This window comes from Salmo salar, chromosome ssa29 (genome assembly GCF_905237065.1).
Source record: "Salmo salar chromosome ssa29, Ssal_v3.1, whole genome shotgun sequence".
Taxonomy (NCBI): Eukaryota; Metazoa; Chordata; class Actinopteri; order Salmoniformes; family Salmonidae; genus Salmo; species Salmo salar.
The window spans coordinates 38554034-38575660 of NC_059470.1; the positions used below are offsets into that span (position 1 = coordinate 38554034).

Here is a 21627-nt window from a genome sequence, read left to right on the forward strand (position 1 = left end):
AAAATACAGGTGTGCAAATCGTTAGAAAAATACCAACTCATACCAGTTTCTGGATTATGCTCTGTAAAAATCCTTACAAATACTATATCTTATCTATATATATATAAAGGTTTCCAACATGCAATGTTTTTTTTTTTTGTATTTTTTTTTATATATATATTTTAAACATCCCATGTTCTGCCTGTTTTAAAATCCCTCGTAGATTTACAGCTCTCACCCTGCTCTGTGAAAACAGAGGACAAAAACAAAGAGAGAGGCCATCTCCAATGAGAAGGGTCGTTATGTTATCAGGTAGGTGTAGCAAACTTCAGGACATTGACATGGTTACTACAGTTCTGAGAACGAGACAGATTCAACACAATTGTAAAGTTGTCTTGAGATTTCTTGTATTTGTTTTTAATGGTTAGAAATGTTTCATTCTTTTCTTTGCCCTTAAATGTGATTTTTATTTTGGCGGACTGCACATGAACACCGTAGGACCAATCAGAATGAACACCGTAGGACCAATCAGAATGAACACCGTAGGACCAATCAGAATGAACACCGTAGGACCAATCAGAATGAACACCGTAGGACCAATCAGAATCTACAGATCAGTCAATGTCTGAGGAAGCTTGCAGTCTCCCAAAGTACAGAGCTTTATACTGTGTTTCTTCAACAGACCATGCAAACTAGTAGTATCCTAAAAACTAAATGCAAAATAAACACAATCTTGCCCTTTTTCACAAGGACCAAAAAACTTTAGACAAATACATATCTACACTGAGTGTACAAAACATTATGAACACCTGTTCTTTCCATGACATAGACAGACCAGGTGAATTTAGGTGAAAGCTATGATCCCTTATTGATGTCACTTGTTAAATCCACTTCAATCGGTGTAGATGAAGGGGAGGAGACAGGTTAAAGAAGGACTTTTAAGAATTGAGACAATTGAGACATGGATTGTGTATGTGTGCCATTCAGAGGGTGAATGGGCAATACAAAATATTTAAGTGCCTTTGAATGGAGGTATGGTAGTAGATGCCCGGTGCACTGGTTTGTGTCAAGAACTGCAACGCTGCTGGGTTTTTCAAGCTCAACAGTTTTCTGTGTCTATCAAGAATGGTCCACCACCCAAAGGACATCCAGCCAAGTTGACACAACTGTGGGAAGCATTGGAGTCAACATGGCCCAGCATCCCTGTGGAACGCTTTCAACACCTTGTAGAGTCCATGCCCCGGCGAATTGAGGCTGTTCTGAGTGCAAAAGGGGGTGCAACTCAATATTAGGAAGGTGTTCCTAATGTTTTGTGCACTCAGTATATTTATCAATCATATGATGAACACATAAATAACAATTATTTGAAGTGGATAACAGAAACTGTTAAATATATACGTACTTCATTTGTTTATATATTTTTTTAATAAAAACTAAATCATGCTTTACCTGCAACAAAGACTACTACTGGTTAAAATGTAGTAGCACATTTATAACTCACCTCCCTTTGATTGCAACAGTCCGGTCACTTCCTACACAAAACAATTAAGACACAGACTTCATCTCTTAACGACCGTCTATCCCCCCCCCTCTCCTTATCTTCTTCTTCTGAGGTAAAGACAAAGGTCGAAGTGTTCAAGATTTTTTAAAGGCATCACTCCTAAACCACATAACTACAGGTACCACTATTATTCCCCCCTGGATTCAACCTGAATACATTCAATACCAAGTTTCTTCTGAGAATCAATACAATCAATTCTAGAATCAATTCTTGTTCTTGAGAATCAATACAATCAATTCTAGAATCAATTCTTGTTCTTGAGAATCAATACAATCAATTCTAGAATCAATTCTTGTTCTTGAGAATCAATACAATCAATTCTAGAATCAATTCTTGTTTTTGAGAATCAATTCAAGGATGCTTACTTTCCAGTCTCACTGACATGCAAGCAGAGATCAGGCCCTCACAATAACAATAGGTGTTTTTTTAATTTGACTAAACCAACTGATTTTCCTCCTCTTCACAGCTTAGTGGTTTTAACATCGGAAGCAATGAAGATAATTAAAGTAACTTGTCAACGAAATCCCATGCACAATTGTGTAATAATAATAATAATAATAATAATAATAGTAATAATAATAATAATTTAATCCTTTGATTCAATAAATGACATAATTTATAAGACTTTTCATCTTTCAGTCACACAGAGCTAGCTTAGGCTTGCTACACAGTGTGGCTTCGTTCCTCAAATCCTACTGTCAATCTGCCTTGCCCCCATCTAGTCAAATGAATCTTGTCTTTCCTGCTGTATGATACAATAAAATAAACAGATTTTAAAACAGTTAAAATGCTCAATAGACTAGACCCTTTGTTGGCAAAATATATATTCTTTCTTTAAAAAAATAAATCATATTGCACATTTAATAAAATTTGGACAGAATTCTCTCATTATGATGAAATAAAATCATTATGATTAGTCCAAAATAAAAAGGGCTGTCCGTATTAATTTTCCTTCCTTTTAACTACAAGTCTCTAACTGCAGGTAAACAACGTAGAGAAACAAAAAGCTAACGCTACAACAACAAAAATACAAAGGGAGAGTCAACAAGGGTCTCCTGGGTAAAGGAGCTAAAGGAAGCTGTGATGAATGGTTATTGGTTAACAGAGTAAGACTGGCGTGTGACCGCGCTAGCACTGACAGCTAACGTTCGGTGCATCCGCTTTCCTGCAGCAAGGGGTGGTTAGAACATGAACTGGATACTCAGAACACTGGATCCTCAGAACACTGGAACCTTAGAACACTGGAACCTTAGAACACTGGAACCTTAGAACACTGGACCTAGAACACTGGGACCTAGAACACTGGGACCTTAGAACACTGGGACCTTAGAACACTGGAACCTTAGAACACTGGAACCTTAGAACACTGGAACCTCAGAACACTGGAACCTCAGAACACTGGAACCTCAGAACACTGGGACCTCAGAACACTGGGACCTCAGAACTCAGAATGTGGGAACGTTGGAACGCGCACCTCTCTCAGTCCTCTGGCCTTGCCGTGCTTACATCTCCCCATGAAGACGTCAGAGGGTAAAATAGTAAGGCAGCTGTTAGCTCCTGTCATCTATAAGTGCATCTCCACATTGGCCCAGTTAAAGTTAGTCAATCAGTCAGTCCCTCTGTGTTCCTGCCAGGACAGGACAGAAGGACAGGACAAGCACTTCACTACACCAGCAATAACATCTGCTAATATGTGTATGTGACCAATAACATTTTGATTTGATTTTAACAGAAGGAGATGCCTTGCACGAGCAGAGAGCTCACTGCTTGGGTCAGCAGACGTGCACTTCAATTACTTCATATTTTCCTGTGTGTGTGTGTGTGTGTGTGTGTGTGTGTGTGTGTGTGTGTGTGTGTGTGTGTGTATTGTTTTTTCCTATCTCCTTCAGACATATCATTTTGTCCTTTAACAGAACCCAGAGGAGAGTATTATGATCAGGCAGGTCTGTGGACGGCCCAGGACAGCCTGCGGGTCCTTCTCTCCTGCCTCTCATGGTTCTCTCCTGTGTCACAAAGCTGATTTCCATGCTCCTGTGGCCGCTTCCGAGTCTGACTGACACCATTTTGATTTTTTTAAAGGCTGGAGACGCAACTGTACCAGTTGCCACGGCATCACTGAGGGGGTCAAACACAGTTCAGGTGGGATTTAATTGATTAGTTATGAACCGATTGGATAAAATAACACACAGGAGGTCAACATCAGGTCTGCTCTTTAGGAAAATAACAAACGTGGTGTTGTTGTGGCTGTTTTTTATTTGTAAGAAGAGGTTACCTGAAACACAGGACCATCATGTCAGGAAGTGGACGAATATGATGGCCAGGCCGATATTCAACAGCATCACCATAGCAACCAGGATAGAGTTAGGAGCCTGCAAGGCAACACCAAGCAGAGTTAGTATCAAGGTCCTCGCAGTGTCCAAGTAGTGTTACTCATTGTGAATTAAAAGGTAAAACTGATCCTAAAATCAGCGCTCTTACTTACATTCTCTTCGCCGTGCCCGTCGGCCATCTCCATACTGGCCCTCTTGGTCTCTGCCAGGCTCTTTGGTTTCAGCGAATCCTGCTTCCTGAGTTTGCACGGTTCACCTGTGGGCGTCGGCTTGAGGGTGAAATTCCGGAACGACTTAGGGGGTGGCGGGGCCATCCGTGCCAGGGTCAATTGACTGGGCTCCTCGTCCTCCTCAGGCTCTGGTTCCGGGGGCAATGGTCCCCTGGAGGGGGCTTTGACGTAGTAGCTATGATACTGGGAGTGGAGCTGACCCATTCCATTACCAGGACCCACTACCGTCTGAGGAGCGGCAGCCTGGGGAGGTGGTACGTTGGTGGGGCCGGTCTCTGGGGCCTTGGGGGATTTGGCTGAATCCTCCTGGTGTATTACATGGGAAGAGGGAGCAGCTGATGTGGGTGGCTCGGCAGCGATGGACACCCTCTCTTCTTTACTCAACTTCCTGCTCGACCGCTCTTCCTTGCTGCTCTTACGGACTGGCTTCTCCTCTTTGCTGACCTTGCGACTGTGTGATGATTCGTCTTTGCTGGTCTTGCGGGAGGAGGAGGAGGTGGAGACGCTGTTGCTGTGCTGTCTCTTCTTGCTGTGGGGCGACGGGGGAGGGGTGGGCCCAGGGGTCTTGGCAGGGCTGGCAGGTCTGTCCTTCTCCTTCTCTTCAGGAGGATCCTTGGGGATCTCCATTGGATCCATGAACGCCTGCTTGATATAGTCAGGACCTATAGGGGAGACAGACAGAGACACAGCTCATGTTTATGCAATTAACACACTCTTACGTGTATAATGTCCCATGTAATATGTAATCAACATGTGCACAGTACATGTACAAAATGAATGCTCTATTTTAGGGTGGCTGCACACATTAGCCAATAATCTGTGTATGATAGTGAGAAGAAAAAACACACACACACACACACACACACACACACACCCTTCCCCCATACACAAATATCCCATTAAAGAGAAGCTCTCTACCGGCCAACGATGACATGAGAGATTATAAATCTATCCCAGAGTGCCAGGTCATGTGATCTGTGACCCAGATTGGGAGAACAGAACAGAGCACAGCTATCTGTTATCCACTGCTCCTGTCTAGATCACAGATTAGGAGAATAGAACAGAACAGAGTACATCTATCTGCTATCCACTGCTCCTGTCTATAACCCAGAGTAGGAGAATAGAACAGAACAGAGTACATCTATCTGCGATCCACTGCTCCTGTCTATAACCCAGAGTAGGAGAATAGAACAGAACAGAGTACATCTATCTGCTATCCACTGCTCCTGTCTATAACCCAGAGTAGGAGAATAGAACAGAACAGAGTACATCTATCTGCTATCCACTGCTCCTGTCTATAACCCAGAGTAGGAGAATAGAACAGAACAGAGTACATCTATCTGCTATCCACTGCTCCTGTCTAGATGTCAGAGGCATGGCATACATTTACAGCAGCAGACCCAACCCAACAAAGACTACATGTACGGATATGCTGTAACTTTAATGCTGTAGATAGATACAGTCAGGTCGAAATTTATTGGCACCTTTGATAACAGTGAGCCAAAAAAGAATATAAAATAAAAAAAAGCAAATATAATTTTTGGGGAAATTATATTATTTTATAATAATACAAGTTCAAATTATACCTCTGTTTTCAATACCTTTTAATACCTCACCTTGTGAGAATAACTGCACTGAGCCTTTCTCTTAAAAAATGTCTGAGATTGGAGAACACATTGGGAGGGATCTGAGACCATTCCTCCATACAGAATCTTTCCCGATCTTTGATATCCTTCACCTGACCTTATGGACTGCCCTCTTCAATTCAAAACCACAGGTTTTCAATCGGGTTCAAATCCGGAGACTGAGAAGACCATTGCAAAATATATATTTATTTTATTTATATATATATATATATTATTTTTTTTCTCTTCTTCTTCATTATTATAAAAAAAAGTATTTATTTTATTATATTCATTTATATATATATTTATTTACATTTTTAAATTAAAAAAATATTTTTATGTTTGCTTGGGGTTATTGTCTTGCTGGAAGAGCCACTTCAGCACCTTTACTGGGTTCAAGTTCATGATGCCGTTGATCTTAACCTCGGGCTCCCGAGTGGCGCAGCGGTCTAAGGCACTGCATCTCAGTACAAGAGGTGTCACTACAGTCTCTGGTTTAAATCCAGGCTGCATCACATCTGGTTGTGATTGGGAGTCCCATAGTGGGGCGCACAATTGGCCCAGCGTCGTCTGTGGTAGGCCATCACTGTAAATAAGAATTTGTTCTTAATTGACTTACCTAGTTAAATAAAGAAAAAGTATTCAGGAAGGGGATACCTAGTCAGCTGTACAACTGAACGCATTTCAGTTGAAATTTGGCTTCTGCATTTAACCCTCTGAATCCAAGAGCCTTACTCAACATCCACACCCAGGGAAGAACTCACTGTTCAGGGTTAACTGACTTGCTCAAGGGTAGAATACCAGATTGTTTTTCTTCACCTTGTCAGCTCAGGGATTTGAACCAGTAATCTTCTGGTTACTGGCCCAATGCACTTAACCATTAGGTAACCTAGGATCTGTCCTTAAAGTCTTATTCATTATGATATAGAAAGTCAATACTGATGCTAGATCAGCACTCATACTCTAAGACGTATGGGGGTACGGGCCCTGAGCCCTATGGGTCCTGGTCGTAAGTACGGATGTGACAAATATACATTTTTATTTGGTTTTCTGTTAAAACGATAAGTAATGTTTTGAATTCACAATGCAGCTGCACTGCTGCCAGCAAGGGTTTGGTCCTCATGGTGCATCCCTTTCAGATGGTTTGGCATCGCACCTGTACTACCATTACTCTACCTCAAAGTTAACGACGATGGCGCAGTGGTGAAGAGTCGACTCCAAAATAATTGATTCCTCGTTTCCTAGCACATCGACTCCCGTTATCGACTCCCATTTCTGATTGTCAAGATTCGATTCCACTAGGAATCAACTCATAGCACATCGACTCCGGGTATAGACTCCCATTTCTGAGTGTCAAGATTCGGAATCGACTCATAGCACATCGACTCCCGGTATCGACTCCCATTTCTGAGTGTCAAGATTCGATTCCACTAGGAATCGACTCATAGCACATCGACTCCCGGTATCGACTCCCATTTCTGAGTGTCAAGATTCGATTCCACTAGGAATCGACTCCTAAGATTCTGTATTTTTTTGGAATGGAGTAGACTGATTAGTTGACATACATCCGAGAACACAAACACTTGCATCTTTCATAGCGAGCTAGTGAGGGACGGAGCGAGAGGGGAGGAGCACAGTACCAGAGCTGTGCACCAGGCAAACAGAGCCAGAGCTGGCAAACAGAGCCAGAGCTGTGCACTAAACTTATCTATTGACAATCAAAAGCTCTATCTAAAAATGTCTTGGCTTGCAATGTCTCGCAACTTCAGTAAAGCAGCAGGGCCTATCATCACTGAAAAGGCTAGGATACTCTAAACACAACAGGCCGAAGACTGAACACACACTCGCATCATTAGCGAAGACAGAGAAAAAGAGGCAAAACACTCTCTGTAAAATCTGTCCAAAAAAGCCCAATGGGTTTCTATGGGGTTATTTTGGACTTAAGCTTGTCGCCTGGCTTCCCGCCTTTGGGACCACGACTCCCACTGTTAGGGTTGCAGACATGAGCATCTCTCCATTATATACAGACCTCTGGTGAAGAGCAAGAGCAGGCGAGCCAACGGGGGGGGTGAGAGGAGGGGTCAGGCTGAAAGAATATCTTGCTAATCTGTATCTCCAATGTCTTGTTTTGCATGCCTCGCAAATTCACCAAAGTAGCGTAAGGTTCGCCTCTTCCTCTCTGTCTCTCACACACACACACATTAGCAGGAAGCACACAGATAAACCCCACAAAGTGCCGCGCTTCATTTGCAGATGGATCCGACCAATAACATTTGTTTAGACAATGTCTTTCTCTTCTTTTGTTCTGAATGAGGGAGGGAGGGCGTCTCTCACATGCAGTGACACGAGAGAGCGAGAGAGAGAGAGCGCGAGAGCGAGAAAGAGAGAGCGAGCGTGAGAGCGAGATCGCGAGAGAAAGAGAGAGAGAGAGAGCGAGCGTGAGAGCGCGAGAGAGAGATTGAGAGAGAGGGAGAGCGAGCGTGAGAGCGAGCGTGAGAGCGCGAGAGAGAGAGAGAGAGAGAGAGAGAGCGAGCGAGAGAGATAGAAGGTCAGATGAGTTAAAAACCCACAAGAGCGGAAATCCACTGTTTTGAGCTGAAAGACGATGGCCAGAGCTTACCCATGATGTTGCACAACGATTTAACTCAATGACTCATTTTTTTAAAAGTATGATATATTTGGACTTGAAGTGGGGAATCTGAAGTGGGAAACTTGTGTAAATCCGTGTCAATGCTGTGTCACTCCCAGTAAACTGACTTGCAAAGTTATAACAACTATGTGTCTAACTAGGGCTGGTTTTAGTTCATTTTGGAACCACCTAGCTTACAAGTGGGATGCTTACTTCCTGTTTAGTACTTGTTGCTACTGACTTCCTGCTGTCTGCAGTACACCACAACCAGGAGCTTTGTTGGATGGGCTGACGGTGAACCCACAGAGTTTCTAAACCATCTTTGGTGAAACGGTGAGTAAAGAGCTAGCTAGCTACAGTAATTTGCTATCTCTTCTCGCTATAAATTGAGCGTTCACTTAGCCAAGTAGCCATGGTAGCTAATATGTGTTAGCATCCTGACAAGGCTAACACAGCTAGCTAGCTAGCTAGCTAGCTAGATTACTATTACTAGATTACTAGATTAGATTAGCTAGTGACGCTAGTTACGTGATTAAGATGGCGCAGGCGGTGGATAGCGCCCGTTTTACGGGCTCCCGACCAATTCTTCTACTTTAAAAAAAAAATGGATCTTACTTTTTTGTTGTTGTACATAATGTCTCCGCCATCCTTTTCCTATGACCTAAAACAGCTTCTGTAAATCAGAACTCCGATCACTAACCTCGATTTGGATGAAAACTTCTACTTCAACAAGTCAGCTGCTGTAGATGTTCTGCTTACTCCGGACAAAAGCCCTAATCCTCGGGGGCCTCGGAAAAGGAAGCAATGTTCGCAAAAAGGGGCAGACGGGCGGGCATACTGATGAAACTATGTTGGCGTGCAAATAAACTGCCCTTACACTCTGTTCTTTTTCGTGAACGTACGGTCACTGGAGAACAAACTGGACGAACTCCATTAGAGAATATCCAATGTTTCTCAGAGTTGTGGCTGAACATGAGCATGGATACCATCTAGCACTATTTTCTATATAGCTTTGGGTAGGGGGGAGAGAGGGGTGTCTCTGGGTAGGGGGAGAGGGGTGTCTCTGGGTAGGGGGGAGGGGTGTCTCTCTGGGTAGGGGGGGAGGGGTGTCTCTTTGGGTAGGGGGGGAGAGAGGGGTGTCTCTTTGGGTAGGGGGGAGAGGGGGGTGTATCTTTGGGTAGGGGGGAGAGGGGGGTGTATCTTTGGGTAGGGGGAGAGAGGGGTGTCTCTTTGGGTAGGGGGGAGAGAGGGGTGTATCTTTGGGTAGGGGGGAGAGGGGTGTCTCTTTGGGTAGGGGGAGAGAGGGGTGTCTCTTTGGGTAGGGGGGAGAGAGGGGTGTCTCTTTGGGTAGGGGGAGAGAGGGGTGTCTCTTTGGGTAGGGGGGAGAGGGGTGTCTCTTTGGGTAGGGGGAGAGGGGTGTCTCTTTGGGTAGGGGGGAGAGGGGTGTCTCTTTGGGTAGGGGGAGAGAGGGGTGTCTCTTTGGGTAGGGGGGGAGAGGGGTGTCTCTTTGGGTAGGGGGGAGAGAGGAGTGTCTCTTTGGGTAGGGGGGAGAGAGGGGTGTCTCTTTGGGTAGGGGGAGAGGGGTGTCTCTTTGGGTAGGGGGAGAGGGGGGTGTCTCTTTGGGTAGGGGGGAGAGGGGTGTCTCTTTGGGTAGGGGGGAGAGGGGTGTCTCTTTGGGTAGGGGAGAGAGGGGTGTCTCTTTGGGTAGGGGGAGAGAGGGGTGTCTCTTTGGGTAGGGGGGGAGAGAGGGGTGTCTCTTTGGGTAGGGGGGGAGAGAGGGGTGTCTCTTTGGGTAGGGGGGGAGAGAGGGGTGTCTCTTTGGGTAGGGGGGAGAGAGGGGTGTCTCTTTGGGTAGGGGGGGAGAGAGGGGTGTCTCTTTGGGTAGGGGGGAGAGAGGGGTGTCTCTTTGGGTAGGGGGGAGAGAGGGGTGTCTCTTTGGGTAGGGGGGAGAGAGGGGTGTCTCTTTGGGTAGGGGGGGAGAGAGGGGTGTCTCTTTGGGTAGGGGGGAGAGAGGGGTGTCTCTTTGGGTAGGGGGGGAGAGAGGGGTGTCTCTTTGGGTAGGGGGGGAGAGAGGGGTGTCTCTTTGGGTAGGGGGGAGAGAGGGGTGTCTCTTTGGGTAGGGGGGGAGAGAGGGGTGTCTCTTTGGGTAGGGGGGAGAGAGGGGTGTCTCTTTGGGTAGGGGGGAGAGAGGGGTGTCTCTTTGGGTAGGGGGGGAGAGAGGGTGTCTCTTTGGGTAGGGGGGGAGAGGGGTGTCTCTTTGGGTAGGGGGAGAGAGGGGTGTCTCTTTGGGTAGGGGGGGAGAGGGGTGTCTCTTTGGGTAGGGGGGAGAGGGGCGTCTCTTTGGGTAGGGGGGAGAGGGGTGTCTCTTTGGGTAAGGGGGGAGAGGGGCGTCTCTTTGGGTAAGGGGGAGGAGAGGGGTGTCTCTTTGGGTAAGGGGGAGGAGAGGGGTGTCTCTTTGGGTAAGGGGGGAGGAAAGGGGTGTCTCTTTGGGTAGGGGGGGGAGAGGGGTGTCTCTTTGGGTAGGGGGGGAGAGGGGTGTCTCTTTGGGTAGGGGGGGGAGAGGGGTGTCTCTTTGGGTAGGGGGGGAGAGGGGTGTCTCTTTGGGTAGGGGGGAGAGGGGTGTCTCTTTGGGTAAGGGGGGAGAGGGGTGTCTCTTTGGGTAAGGGGGGAGGAGAGGGGTGTCTCTTTGGGTAGGGGGGGAGAGGGGTGTCTCTTTGGGTAGGGGGGAGAGAGGGGTGTCTCTTTGGGTAAGGGGGGGGGAGGGGTGTATATTTGTTGACAACAGCTGGCGCGCAATCTCTAATGTTACGGAAGTCTCTTGGGTTTTCCTCAACCTGAGGTAAAATACCTAATGATAAGCTACAGACTACACAATTTAACAAGAGAGTTTTCATCTATATACTGTATTTCATAGCTGTCTATTTACCACCACAAACCGACGCTGGCACTAAGACCTCACTCAACGAGCCGTATAAGGCCGTAAGCAAACAGGAACATGCACATCCAGAGGCAGAACCCCTAGTGGTTGGTGATTTTAATGCAGGGAAATTGACATCCGTTTTATTTTACCAGCATGTCACCTGTTCAATCACCTTTACTCCACACATAGAAATTCATACAAAGCTTTACCCCACCCTCCCTTTGGCAAATCTGACCATAACGCTATCCTTCTGATTCCTGCTAACAAATAAAAAATTAAAAAACTCAAACAGGAAGTACCAGCGCTCAATACAGAAGTGGTCCAATGAAGCAGATGCTAAGCTACAGGACTGTTTCGCTAGAGCAGAATGGAACATGTTAACATGGAAGAGTTTACCACATCAGGCACCGTACTCAGCGCATGCGTTAACCAGCCGGAAAATGTCTTCACTGACATTTTCAACCTCTCCCTAAAAAAACTCTATAATATCTACATGTTTCATTCAGACCACCAGAGTCCCTGTGTCGCCAAGGTAACCTGTCTAAATAAACACTCACGACTGTAGCCATGAAATGCTTTGAAAGGGCCGGTCATGGCCTCACATCAACACCATCATCCCAGACACCCTGGACCCCACTCCAATTTGTAAAAAAAAGTATCAAACCCTACAAAACATTTCCATAAATTATAATCCATATAATAATTCACATTTCCTGTTGCTGTAGCAAAGTGGCTCAAATTAAGATCCTACATCTGTAGTACTTCAAACACTCCTGCACATAGACTCCAGTACCGCTACTCCTTATAGCCTCGTTATTGTTATCTGTTGTGTTAATATTTTCATTTTCAATTTGTTAGTTGTCTTACTTTTTAACTCTGCATTGTTGGGTAAGGGGCTCTTAAGCTTTTTACGGTAAAGTCTACTACACCTGTTGTATTTGGCACATGTGACAATTTTCTATTTTATTTCTTAGCTTACTTGTCAGGGGCTTTCCCAAACTCGGTCCTAAGGATCCCAAGGGGTGCACATTTTGTTTTTTTGCCCTACGCAAGATATATTATGAGTGATATGTACAGCAGTAGATGTACTAGAGTGAGTTAAGAATCCAGTATATAATACCTATGTGGTGTGTATAAACAGTGTAATTAAAATGTAATGTACAACAGTAGAATGAGCTATGTGGAGAATCCAGTATACAAATACACAGTATAAACCCCACAGCAAAATGTACAGAATTGCAGGAAATTAGCTAAATAAATATATATGTATGTATGTATGTCATTTGTAATTTTTTATTAGGATCCCCATTAGCTAACTCCGTAACACTTGCTAATCTTCCTGAAGTCCACCACCAATTAACAAGACATTACAAACAATTACAAATCAAGATAATTAAAATACCTGATAGGAAACACATTTAACATTAAGCTGTTGCTTTCTATTTCCTGTCCAATCATATGGTGTATAACATTAGATGTTCTTTCTATTTCCTGTCCAGTCATATGGTCTATCACATTAGATGTTCTTTCTATTTCCTGTCCAGTCATATGGTCTATCACATTAGATGTTCTTTCTATTTCCTGTCCAGTCATATGGTCTATCACATTAGATGTTCTTTCTATTTCCTGTCCAGTCATATGGTCTATCACATTAGATGTTCTTTCTATTTCCTGTCCAGTCACATGGTCTATCACATTAGATGTTCTTTCTATTTCCTGTCCAGTTATATGGTCTATCACATTAGATGTTCTTTCTATTTCCTGTCCAGTCATATGGTCTATCACATTAGATGTTCTTTCTATTTCCTGTCCAGCCATATGGTCTATCACATTAGATGTTCTTTCTATTTCCTGTCCAGTCATATGGTCTATCGCATTAGATGTTCTTTCTATTTCCTGTCCAGTCATATGGTCTATCGCATTAGATGTTCTTTCTATTTCCTGTCCAGTCATATGGTCTATCACATTAGATGTTCTTTCTATTTCCTGTCCAGTCATATGGTCTATCACATTAGATGTTCTTTCTATTTCCTGTCCAGTCATATGGTCTATCACATTAGATGTTCTTTCTATTTCCTGTCCAGTTATATGGTCTATCACATTAGATGTTCTTTCTATTTCCTGTCCAGTCATATGGTCTATCACATTAGATGTTCTTTCTATTTCCTGTCCAGTCATATGGTCTATCACATTAGATGTTCTTTCTATTTCCTGTCCAGTCGTATGGTCTATCACATTAGATGTTCTTTCTATTTCCTGTCCAGTCGTATGGTCTATCACATTAGATGTTCTTTCTATTTCCTGTCCAGTCGTATGGTCTATCACATTAGATGTTCTTTCTATTTCCTGTCCAGTCACATGGTCTATCACATTAGATGTTCTTTCTATTTCCTGTCCAGTCATATGGTCTATCACATTAGATGCTCTTTGAATTTTTTTCTTGAAAGTGGATTTAGTTTTTGCCTGAGAAATATGGATTGGTAAAGAGTTCCATTCAGCTACGGCTATGACTCTATATAAAACGGTGAATGGTGTGTGTATAGACGGTATGTGAATAGAAAATATGTGTATAGCAGTTGTGTAGGATGAGCCATATGAAGTGGGTAAAACTGTATTATAAATATTATTAAAGTGAGTTTATGTACATTACATTGAACCACCTCTATCTTTATATCCCAAACACAATTCAATACAATCACAATCGCTTTCTGTCTTTTAATCATTTGAAGCATATTTTAACACAGGCTTAACACCTAACAAACACTTTGTACTTTAAAAAAAAAAACACGTTTTAACATAAGCCCTTTTCTTACCTCATATCCCAGCGTTAATGCCTGGGAAGAAAACACCTTGAATTTGCTCAACTTGCATTTGGTTCAACCATTGGCTCAACTTACCCCAAAGAGGAAAACATTTTGACTATATTAACCCACACAGCTATGAAGGATGTTCTTTCATTCTAGGTTTTAAGAACCTCATATTGAAGATGATAGAGGCCCCAACTGATGGATAGAACAATTTTAAAGTATCTACTTTGGTTTAGATACAAGCATCATGAAACCTCTAACACAATAAATTCATTTTAATTGGTGAAAATCTTTTTTTGGGAACTAACTTTACTTACCACTTTTTAAATGTTGTTTCTTTCTTTACAGGCGGCATGAAATGATAACCTCTTCCTAAATATTTTGTCAAATTATACATTTTGGGTTTTATTAATTTGGGGTTTTCTAGAAACAAGGGTGGCTCAACATATCCCACTCTCCCGTAATGTCAAAAGTGGATGAAGTGGATAGGTGAAATGTCCACACAGCTGGCACACCTCGTCATTTCTGGTGACATGGTTTGAACGGCGGCACTACAGTAGCAAACAATTGTAGCAAGCTAGCTTGTAGCAGTAGCTAGATAACTGTACAGTGAAGTAATTAACTATTTTTTTTACCAGTACTAACGTTACTGCACCACCTTTCAATACCAAATGTGAAGCTGTCTCCAAAACAGTAGATGTCTATACAGTAATAAATAGTTAAATAAACGTTAAATTAAAAAAATTTACCTAGCAGTTAAATGGAATGTGCTTTGAAATGTTATTTGATGTGTTTGCTGGACAATATGATACAAAATGCTGCAAAGTAACATCAAAACGTACATACTACAGTTCAGGTAAAGTTGTAAAGACTAAACATTATTATATGTTCCTAATTATCTAGCTTGCTTTCAAAGTAGAGAGATTGGAAGTTCAGTGTGTAACGTCTGTAGCTAGTGAAATTAATTCCTTCCTCACTTTTGAAACTTCTGTGTTTAGCAGAGTAACTTTGTGTCCTATCCAAGAGGAACCAAATGTGAGAAGCACTATTGTAGTTCCCCATTTATACCATTTTCCCTTCGCTTACCCAGCTTAGCACCCGGCTGCTATGACTAGCCACAGAAGTGGAACCGTGGTCAGATAGATAGTCTTCCTCTCCGTGGAGAATGAGTTTGAATGTATGTCTTTTGTCAAGTTAATAGTAATAAAATGCTATACAGTACATAGATCCATGCCAGACAGACAAAGGTGTCTATTCACTAACTATTTACTAACTTCACCTCTTGTGTCAACGTGTGTCGAGTCAAAACACAACAATTCAGCCTCACGGAGGTTTGTCCAGAAAAAAAAAATTGCAATGTAGTCCTACACAATAATTGAAGTAGCCTAGTGTAAAGGTAGGCCTATATATGCCAGTGTAATAAAATAAATAAATAATAATAACTCACCCAAGCTTACAAAACTGAGAAAGAGTTGATTCTCTCTCTCTCTCTCTCTCTCTCTCTCTCTCTCTCTCTCTCTCTCTCTCTCTCTCTCTCTCTCTCTCTCTCTCTCTCTCTCTCTCTCTCTCTCTCTCTCTCTCTCTCTGTCTCTCTCTGTCTCTCTCTGTCTCTCTCTGTCTCTCTCTGTCTCTCTCTGTCTCTCTCTCTCAAATCGACCCCCGTTCCGTACATTCATGATAGGTCAACACCATCTAGCTGAAGTAGAGTAGAGGATGTCTGGACTACAAGTCTGGACAATCACGTGTGGTTTGACCCCTTTCATTGATGTACACAGAGAGAGTTAGAACTGTCTTGACTCTATACAGAGAGAGAGAGAATCCCTGCCAGATCCTCAGATCTCTGGGCTAAACTCAGACCAGCAAAATGTCCATGACCATTTCACAAACCTACCTCTGTGTTTCAGGTGTCTTACAGGACTGAGGACTCCCGAGGTGTGTGATGCAGACCGTGGACAGGCTGAGCCAGCAGCAATTGTATAATACTGACATAAAGTGAGGATGTGGATTAAATCGTTAAAAAAAAAAAAAAAATGGGTCCGGGTTTTGTTCTGTTTATCATTCAATGACTGTTCTGATGTTTACACAACCATGTGCAATTACAAGCTGGCAAACAAAGGAATATAAAATAAACGATTAAAAGCCCACATGTTCATTATAGTCAGTGCTTAAGGTTCTATCACGCAGTGATTACTGAGAGTTCCCATTGTTACACTCTTTTTGAGGGGGTGGGGGGTTGGGGGGGCCTTTGACATTAGGAGGGTTCTCATAAGAACACCTGAAAATAGAACCATGTCTGTGTTCTAACAAGCCACTGAAATTAGAACCATGTCTGTGTTCTAACAAGCCACTGAAATTAGAACCATGTCTGTGTTATAACACCACTGAAATTAGAATAATGTCTGTGTTCTAACAAGCCACTGAAATTAGAATAATGTCTGTGTTCTAACAAGCCACTGAAAATAGAACCATGTCTGTGTTCTAACAAGCCACTGAAATTAGAACCATGTCTGTGTTCTAACAAGCCACTGAAATTAGAACCATGTCTGTGTTCTAACAAGCCACTGAAAATAGAACCATGTCTGTGTTCTAACAAGCCACTGAAATTAGAACCATGTCTGTGTTCTAACACCACTGAAATTAGAACCATGTCTGTGTTCTAACAAGCCACTGAAATTAGAACCATGTCTGTGTTCTAACAAGCCACTGAAAATAGAACCATGTCTGTGTTCTAACACCACTGAAATTAGAACCATGTCTGTGTTATAACACCACTGAAATTAGAACCATGTCTGTGTTCTAACAAGCCACTGAAATTAGAACCATGTCTGTGTTCTAACACCACTGAAATTAGAACCATGTCTGTGTTCTAACAAGCCACTGAAAATAGAACCATGTCTGTGTTCTAACACCACTGAAATTAGAACCATGTCTGTGTTCTAACACCACTGAAATTAGAACCATGTCTGTGTTCTAACACCACTGAAAATAGAACCATGTCTGTGTTCTAACACCACTGAAAATAGAACCATGTCTGTGTTCTAACACCACTGAAAATAGAACCATGTCTGTGTTCTAACACCACTGAAAATAGAACCATGTCTGTGTTCTAACAAGCCACTGAAATTAGAACCATGTCTGTGTTCTAACAAGCCACTGAAATTAGAACCATGTCTGTGTTCTAACAACCACTGAAATTAGAACCATGTCTGTGTTTTAACACCACTGAAAATAGAACCATGTCTGTGTTCTAACAAGCCACCACTCTCTCCTCTCTTGGCTCTAATCCATATTCTAGTACCTACCCATTCCGCTACAGGAACACTGGTGTTGTTGTGGGGAGAATACAAAGCTAAGTTTGTACTAGAAGTACATGGCACGTATGCATTGTATGAGGTTTATCGGTAGACAATGTATTTGGTACAGAATATGAATTATGACCAAGTGACAGCCTTATTACAAGAGCACCGACTCATCACAACATTTTGAAAGAAGTTGACCTATTGTATTGGTGTAATGTTATTAGTATTGTAATGAAACAGCAGGGAGCAGGTCTCGAACTCCCCAGCACGCTATCGACTGTGCCGCAAAAGCATGCTGGTGCGGCAGAGTCGATATCCTCGCTTATAAACCCAGGGTCTAGCTAGTGTCCATTACTGATACAGGCCAGAGTTGGCTTCCTTGGCTCCCTACAAGAAAAGCTTCATATTGATCATCTATATAAGTTAGTACCCAGCTAGGCCTTCAAGCTGTTGTTTATTTAGCTAGACAGGTAGCTAGCTAACTATCTAGCTACATTTTGAGTACAGTAGCTACCTAGCTAGCTAGCTAACTATCTAGCTACATTTTGAGTACAGTAGCTACCTAGCTAGCTAACTATCTAGCTACATTTTGAGTACAGTAGCTACCTAGCTAGCTAGCTAACTATCTAGCTACATTTTGAGTACAGTAGCTACCTAGCTAGCTAACTATCTAGCTACATTTTGAGTACAGTAGCTAACTAGCTAGCTAACTATTACCTAACCTTTACACACTTCAGATAATATGAGGTCCTATGAAAAAGAGATGAATGGGAGCTAGCATAGTTCCAGGTAGTCTTGTGATTAAAACAACGTAGGAACCAATTATCCACGGTTGCTAATAGTTAGCTACCGATAGTTTCCTAGCTAGCTTCATTGGTCCGGGAACCAGTTAGCTAGCTGAGTTACAGTGAGGGAAAAAAGTATTTGATCCCCTGCTGATTTTGTACGTTTGCCCACTGACAAAGAAATGATCAGTCTATAATTTTAATGGTAGGTTTATTTGAACAGTGAGAGACAGAATAACAACAAAAAAATCCAGAAAAACGCATGTCAAAAATGTTATAAAATGATTTGCATTTTAATGAGGGAAATAAGTATTTGACCCCTCTGCAAAACATGACTTAGTACTTGGTGGCAAAACCCTTCTTGGCAATCACAGAGGTCAGACGTTTCTTGTAGTTGGCCACCAGGTTTGCACACATCTCAGGAGGGATTTTGTCCCACTGATCTTCTCCAAGTCATTAAGGTTTCGAGGCTGACGTTTGGCAACTTGAACCTTCAGCTCCCTCCACAGATTTTCTATGGGATTAAGGTCTGGAGACTGGCTAGGCCACTCCAGGACCTTAATGTGCTTCTTCTTGAGCCACTCCTTTGTTGCCAGAGCTAGGCTCTGGCTTGCCCGGCAAAACTCCAGTAAATACCACAAAAGTCTTTACTCTTCCTTGATCATTCAGAAGGAAAAATGAGGAGAGTGGATGGTCCTCTACGTAGTAACGTTAGCTGTGATTCCTAGTAGCAAAGCTTTCATGTCCGTCTTTGTTTGTTTACATGCCGGTGTATGTTAGCCACAGGAGTCAGAACATACTGTATTAACCAACATCATAAAGGAGGCACTCACGGGTCACACTGTGTGTGTGTGTGTGTGTGTGAGTTCATAAGGTGGGCATTTATATATTTGCGCATACTAATAAAGAATTACAACAAACATGATGGGTTAGTGCTATACGGGATCCTTGGGACGTCTCTACTCTAAACCCTATCCTTGACCCCCTAACCTTAACCATAACCTTTTTAAATTTTTGTAATATTATTTTTTGATTATTAACCCAGCCCCCCCTAGTCTTTTTTTCCACACAACTTCATCTAAAATTGTTGAATGATTTTCCTGTAAACAATAGATATTATATTCTTTCTCTTTTTTTCCAGGTAAAAATGTATCTTCTTTTTTTTTAATGATCTGTTGAGCCATTATAATTATAACTTGCTATACTTATTTCCCCATTTACCATAATGATACCAAAGTTTCAATTATACTTACCACAACCAATGTTTATAAACATACCATTAAAAAGCACCACGACGATTAAGTGTCCATATAGCTGTACTATAATAATTTGCACTGTTAAGCATACCGTAGCTGCAACTGTGTAAACCTCCAATTGTCCTGATATTCCACCCACTAAAACCTCACAACATATCTAGGTCTGTTGTCACTAAGACCGTCAGACCATCAGCCTGACTCATGACGCACCTTTGCATCCTAAGGCAAACCCTTGACTGCAAATTGGCGTAGGCCAGAGGGAAATACGGGCCGTCCCATGAAAACATAATTCAATATTTCCACCCTTCACTCACACATTCAAATCCCTGTGGATCTAACGTACATCTATTAAGAGAACTAACCCCAAATAACATGGAAAACAGTCAGAAAACAGTCAGATATAAACAATAAGAATAGTATATCATATTAGTAGAAATAAAAAAACAGTAAAATATTATAGATTCATGCTCATATTTATAAAGTCAAAGCAAGGCTATAATCTGCCCAGTCTGAGGAGAAAAATACCTTTAGAACCAGTTCTTTATTTCCATTACATGCAAGACATATTTGATTTATTCCTCATTATATCCTGTTTTATATATTATTATGTTTTATTCCGACAAAAAGGAAGAACTATAAACAAACAAAGATTCTAAATGGCCGCTAATGACTGGCAGTAAAAATGTGTCTTTGTTACACCCTGATCTGTATCACCTGTCTTTGTGCTCGTCTCCACCCCCTTTCCAGGTGTCGCCCATCTTCCCCATTATCCCCTGTGTATTTATACCTGTGTTCTCTGTTTGTCTGTTGCCAAGTTTGTTTTGTTCGTCAAGCCTACCAGAGGTTTTCCCCCCATGCTTCTGTCTGTTTCTACTACCTGTTTTCTAGTTTTCTAGGTTTTGACTTATCTGACCCTGAGCCTGCCTGCCATTTCTGTACCTTGTCACACCACACTGGATTATTGACCTCTGCCTGCCCTTTGACCTGTCGTTTTGCCTGCCCCTTGTTCTAGTAATACACTTTTGTTACTTTGACACTGTCTACATCTGAGTCATGCCTGAAACGTTATAGTCTTATGTATCCCTTTATGGGTAGTGTGGTGCCTAAGTTTAACTTACAGTCGACTCTGACACAGCCACGGCACGACAGCTAAGAATACATGCACTACTGACAATCCAGAGCGAGTAAACTTGTAAAACCAAATCTCTCTCCACACATTTTGTTTTTATTCCAGGGTCGTTGCTCTATCACCTCGGCTGTTTTACGCCTAGGCCTATATCATCAGTATCAAGAATATAAAAAAGGTAGCATAAATAGCTTATATAGAAACATATAATATACTTCTCTCTTAGAGAAGTGCTTCCATAAGCCAGTTATTGTGTTGGTTTTTAATCAGTTTATCCCAGTGTTAGAACCAGCCCCAGTTAAACACTAATAGAGACAAAAACACTATTGACAATATCCAGTCCATTTACCGGTGTGTATCGGGACAATAATACTGTATGTGCTTTACATTTTTTTACGTTGAGATTTACTTTTTAAATGTAAAAGGATAATGACATCAGTTATTTTAGGATGGTATAGGCTTATGTCAATAGAGAACCTAGGCAGGTTTTTCATTCTATAATCTTTTAGCTCTATATTAGATCAATTCATATTTATGTTTATGTTTTATCTAAATTATAATTGTTCCTGATTCACATCTGGGAACAAGGGCCGCACTAAAAAACAGCTTTTAAGTCATAATATACCCGACCTCTACAATTAGGCCATATCATTGTCACGTCCTGACCATAGTAGTTGTTATTTTCAATGGTAGAGTAGGTCAGGGCGTGACGGGGGGTGTTTGTCTGTTTTTGTATTTCTATGTTTAGTTTCTAGTTTTTGTATTTCTAGATTAGTTTTGTTTGGCATGACCTCCAGTTAGAGGCAGATGGTTGTCGTTGTCTCTAATTGGAGGCCATATTTAAGTTGATGTTTGTGTCACTGGTGTTTTGTGGGTGATTATATTTTGTGAGTGTGTTTGTTCCTCCTGCGTCACGGTTTGTTGTTTTGTCATTAAGTTGACTTTGTCATTTGCATTTAGTTTCACGATCAAATAAATATGTGGAACGAAACAGACGCTGCATTTTGGTCCGTTCCTTCTAACAGCCTCTGTACTACCTGTGCAATTAATTAATTATTGTTATTATTATTATTAATTAAT

At 42.2% G+C, this 21627-nt stretch overlaps 1 protein-coding gene across 2 annotated transcripts in view; it reads right to left on the bottom strand.

The window, feature by feature from the left end:
• Window positions 1-3370: 3370 nt before the first annotated feature.
• LOC106590673 (junctophilin-1) overlaps window positions 3371-21627 on the bottom strand; it is an 84775-nt gene continuing 66518 nt past the window's right edge. For both annotated transcript variants that reach the window (XM_045710786.1, XM_045710787.1), the window contains 3 exons: window positions 4023-4762; window positions 3813-3909; window positions 3371-3655 (listed from right to left, as the gene is read on the bottom strand). In XM_045710786.1, coding sequence (XP_045566742.1) covers window positions 3829-3909; window positions 4023-4762 — 821 coding nt within the window. In that variant the 3' untranslated portion in view covers window positions 3371-3655; window positions 3813-3828. The remainder of the gene's footprint in view (window positions 3656-3812; window positions 3910-4022; window positions 4763-21627) is intronic.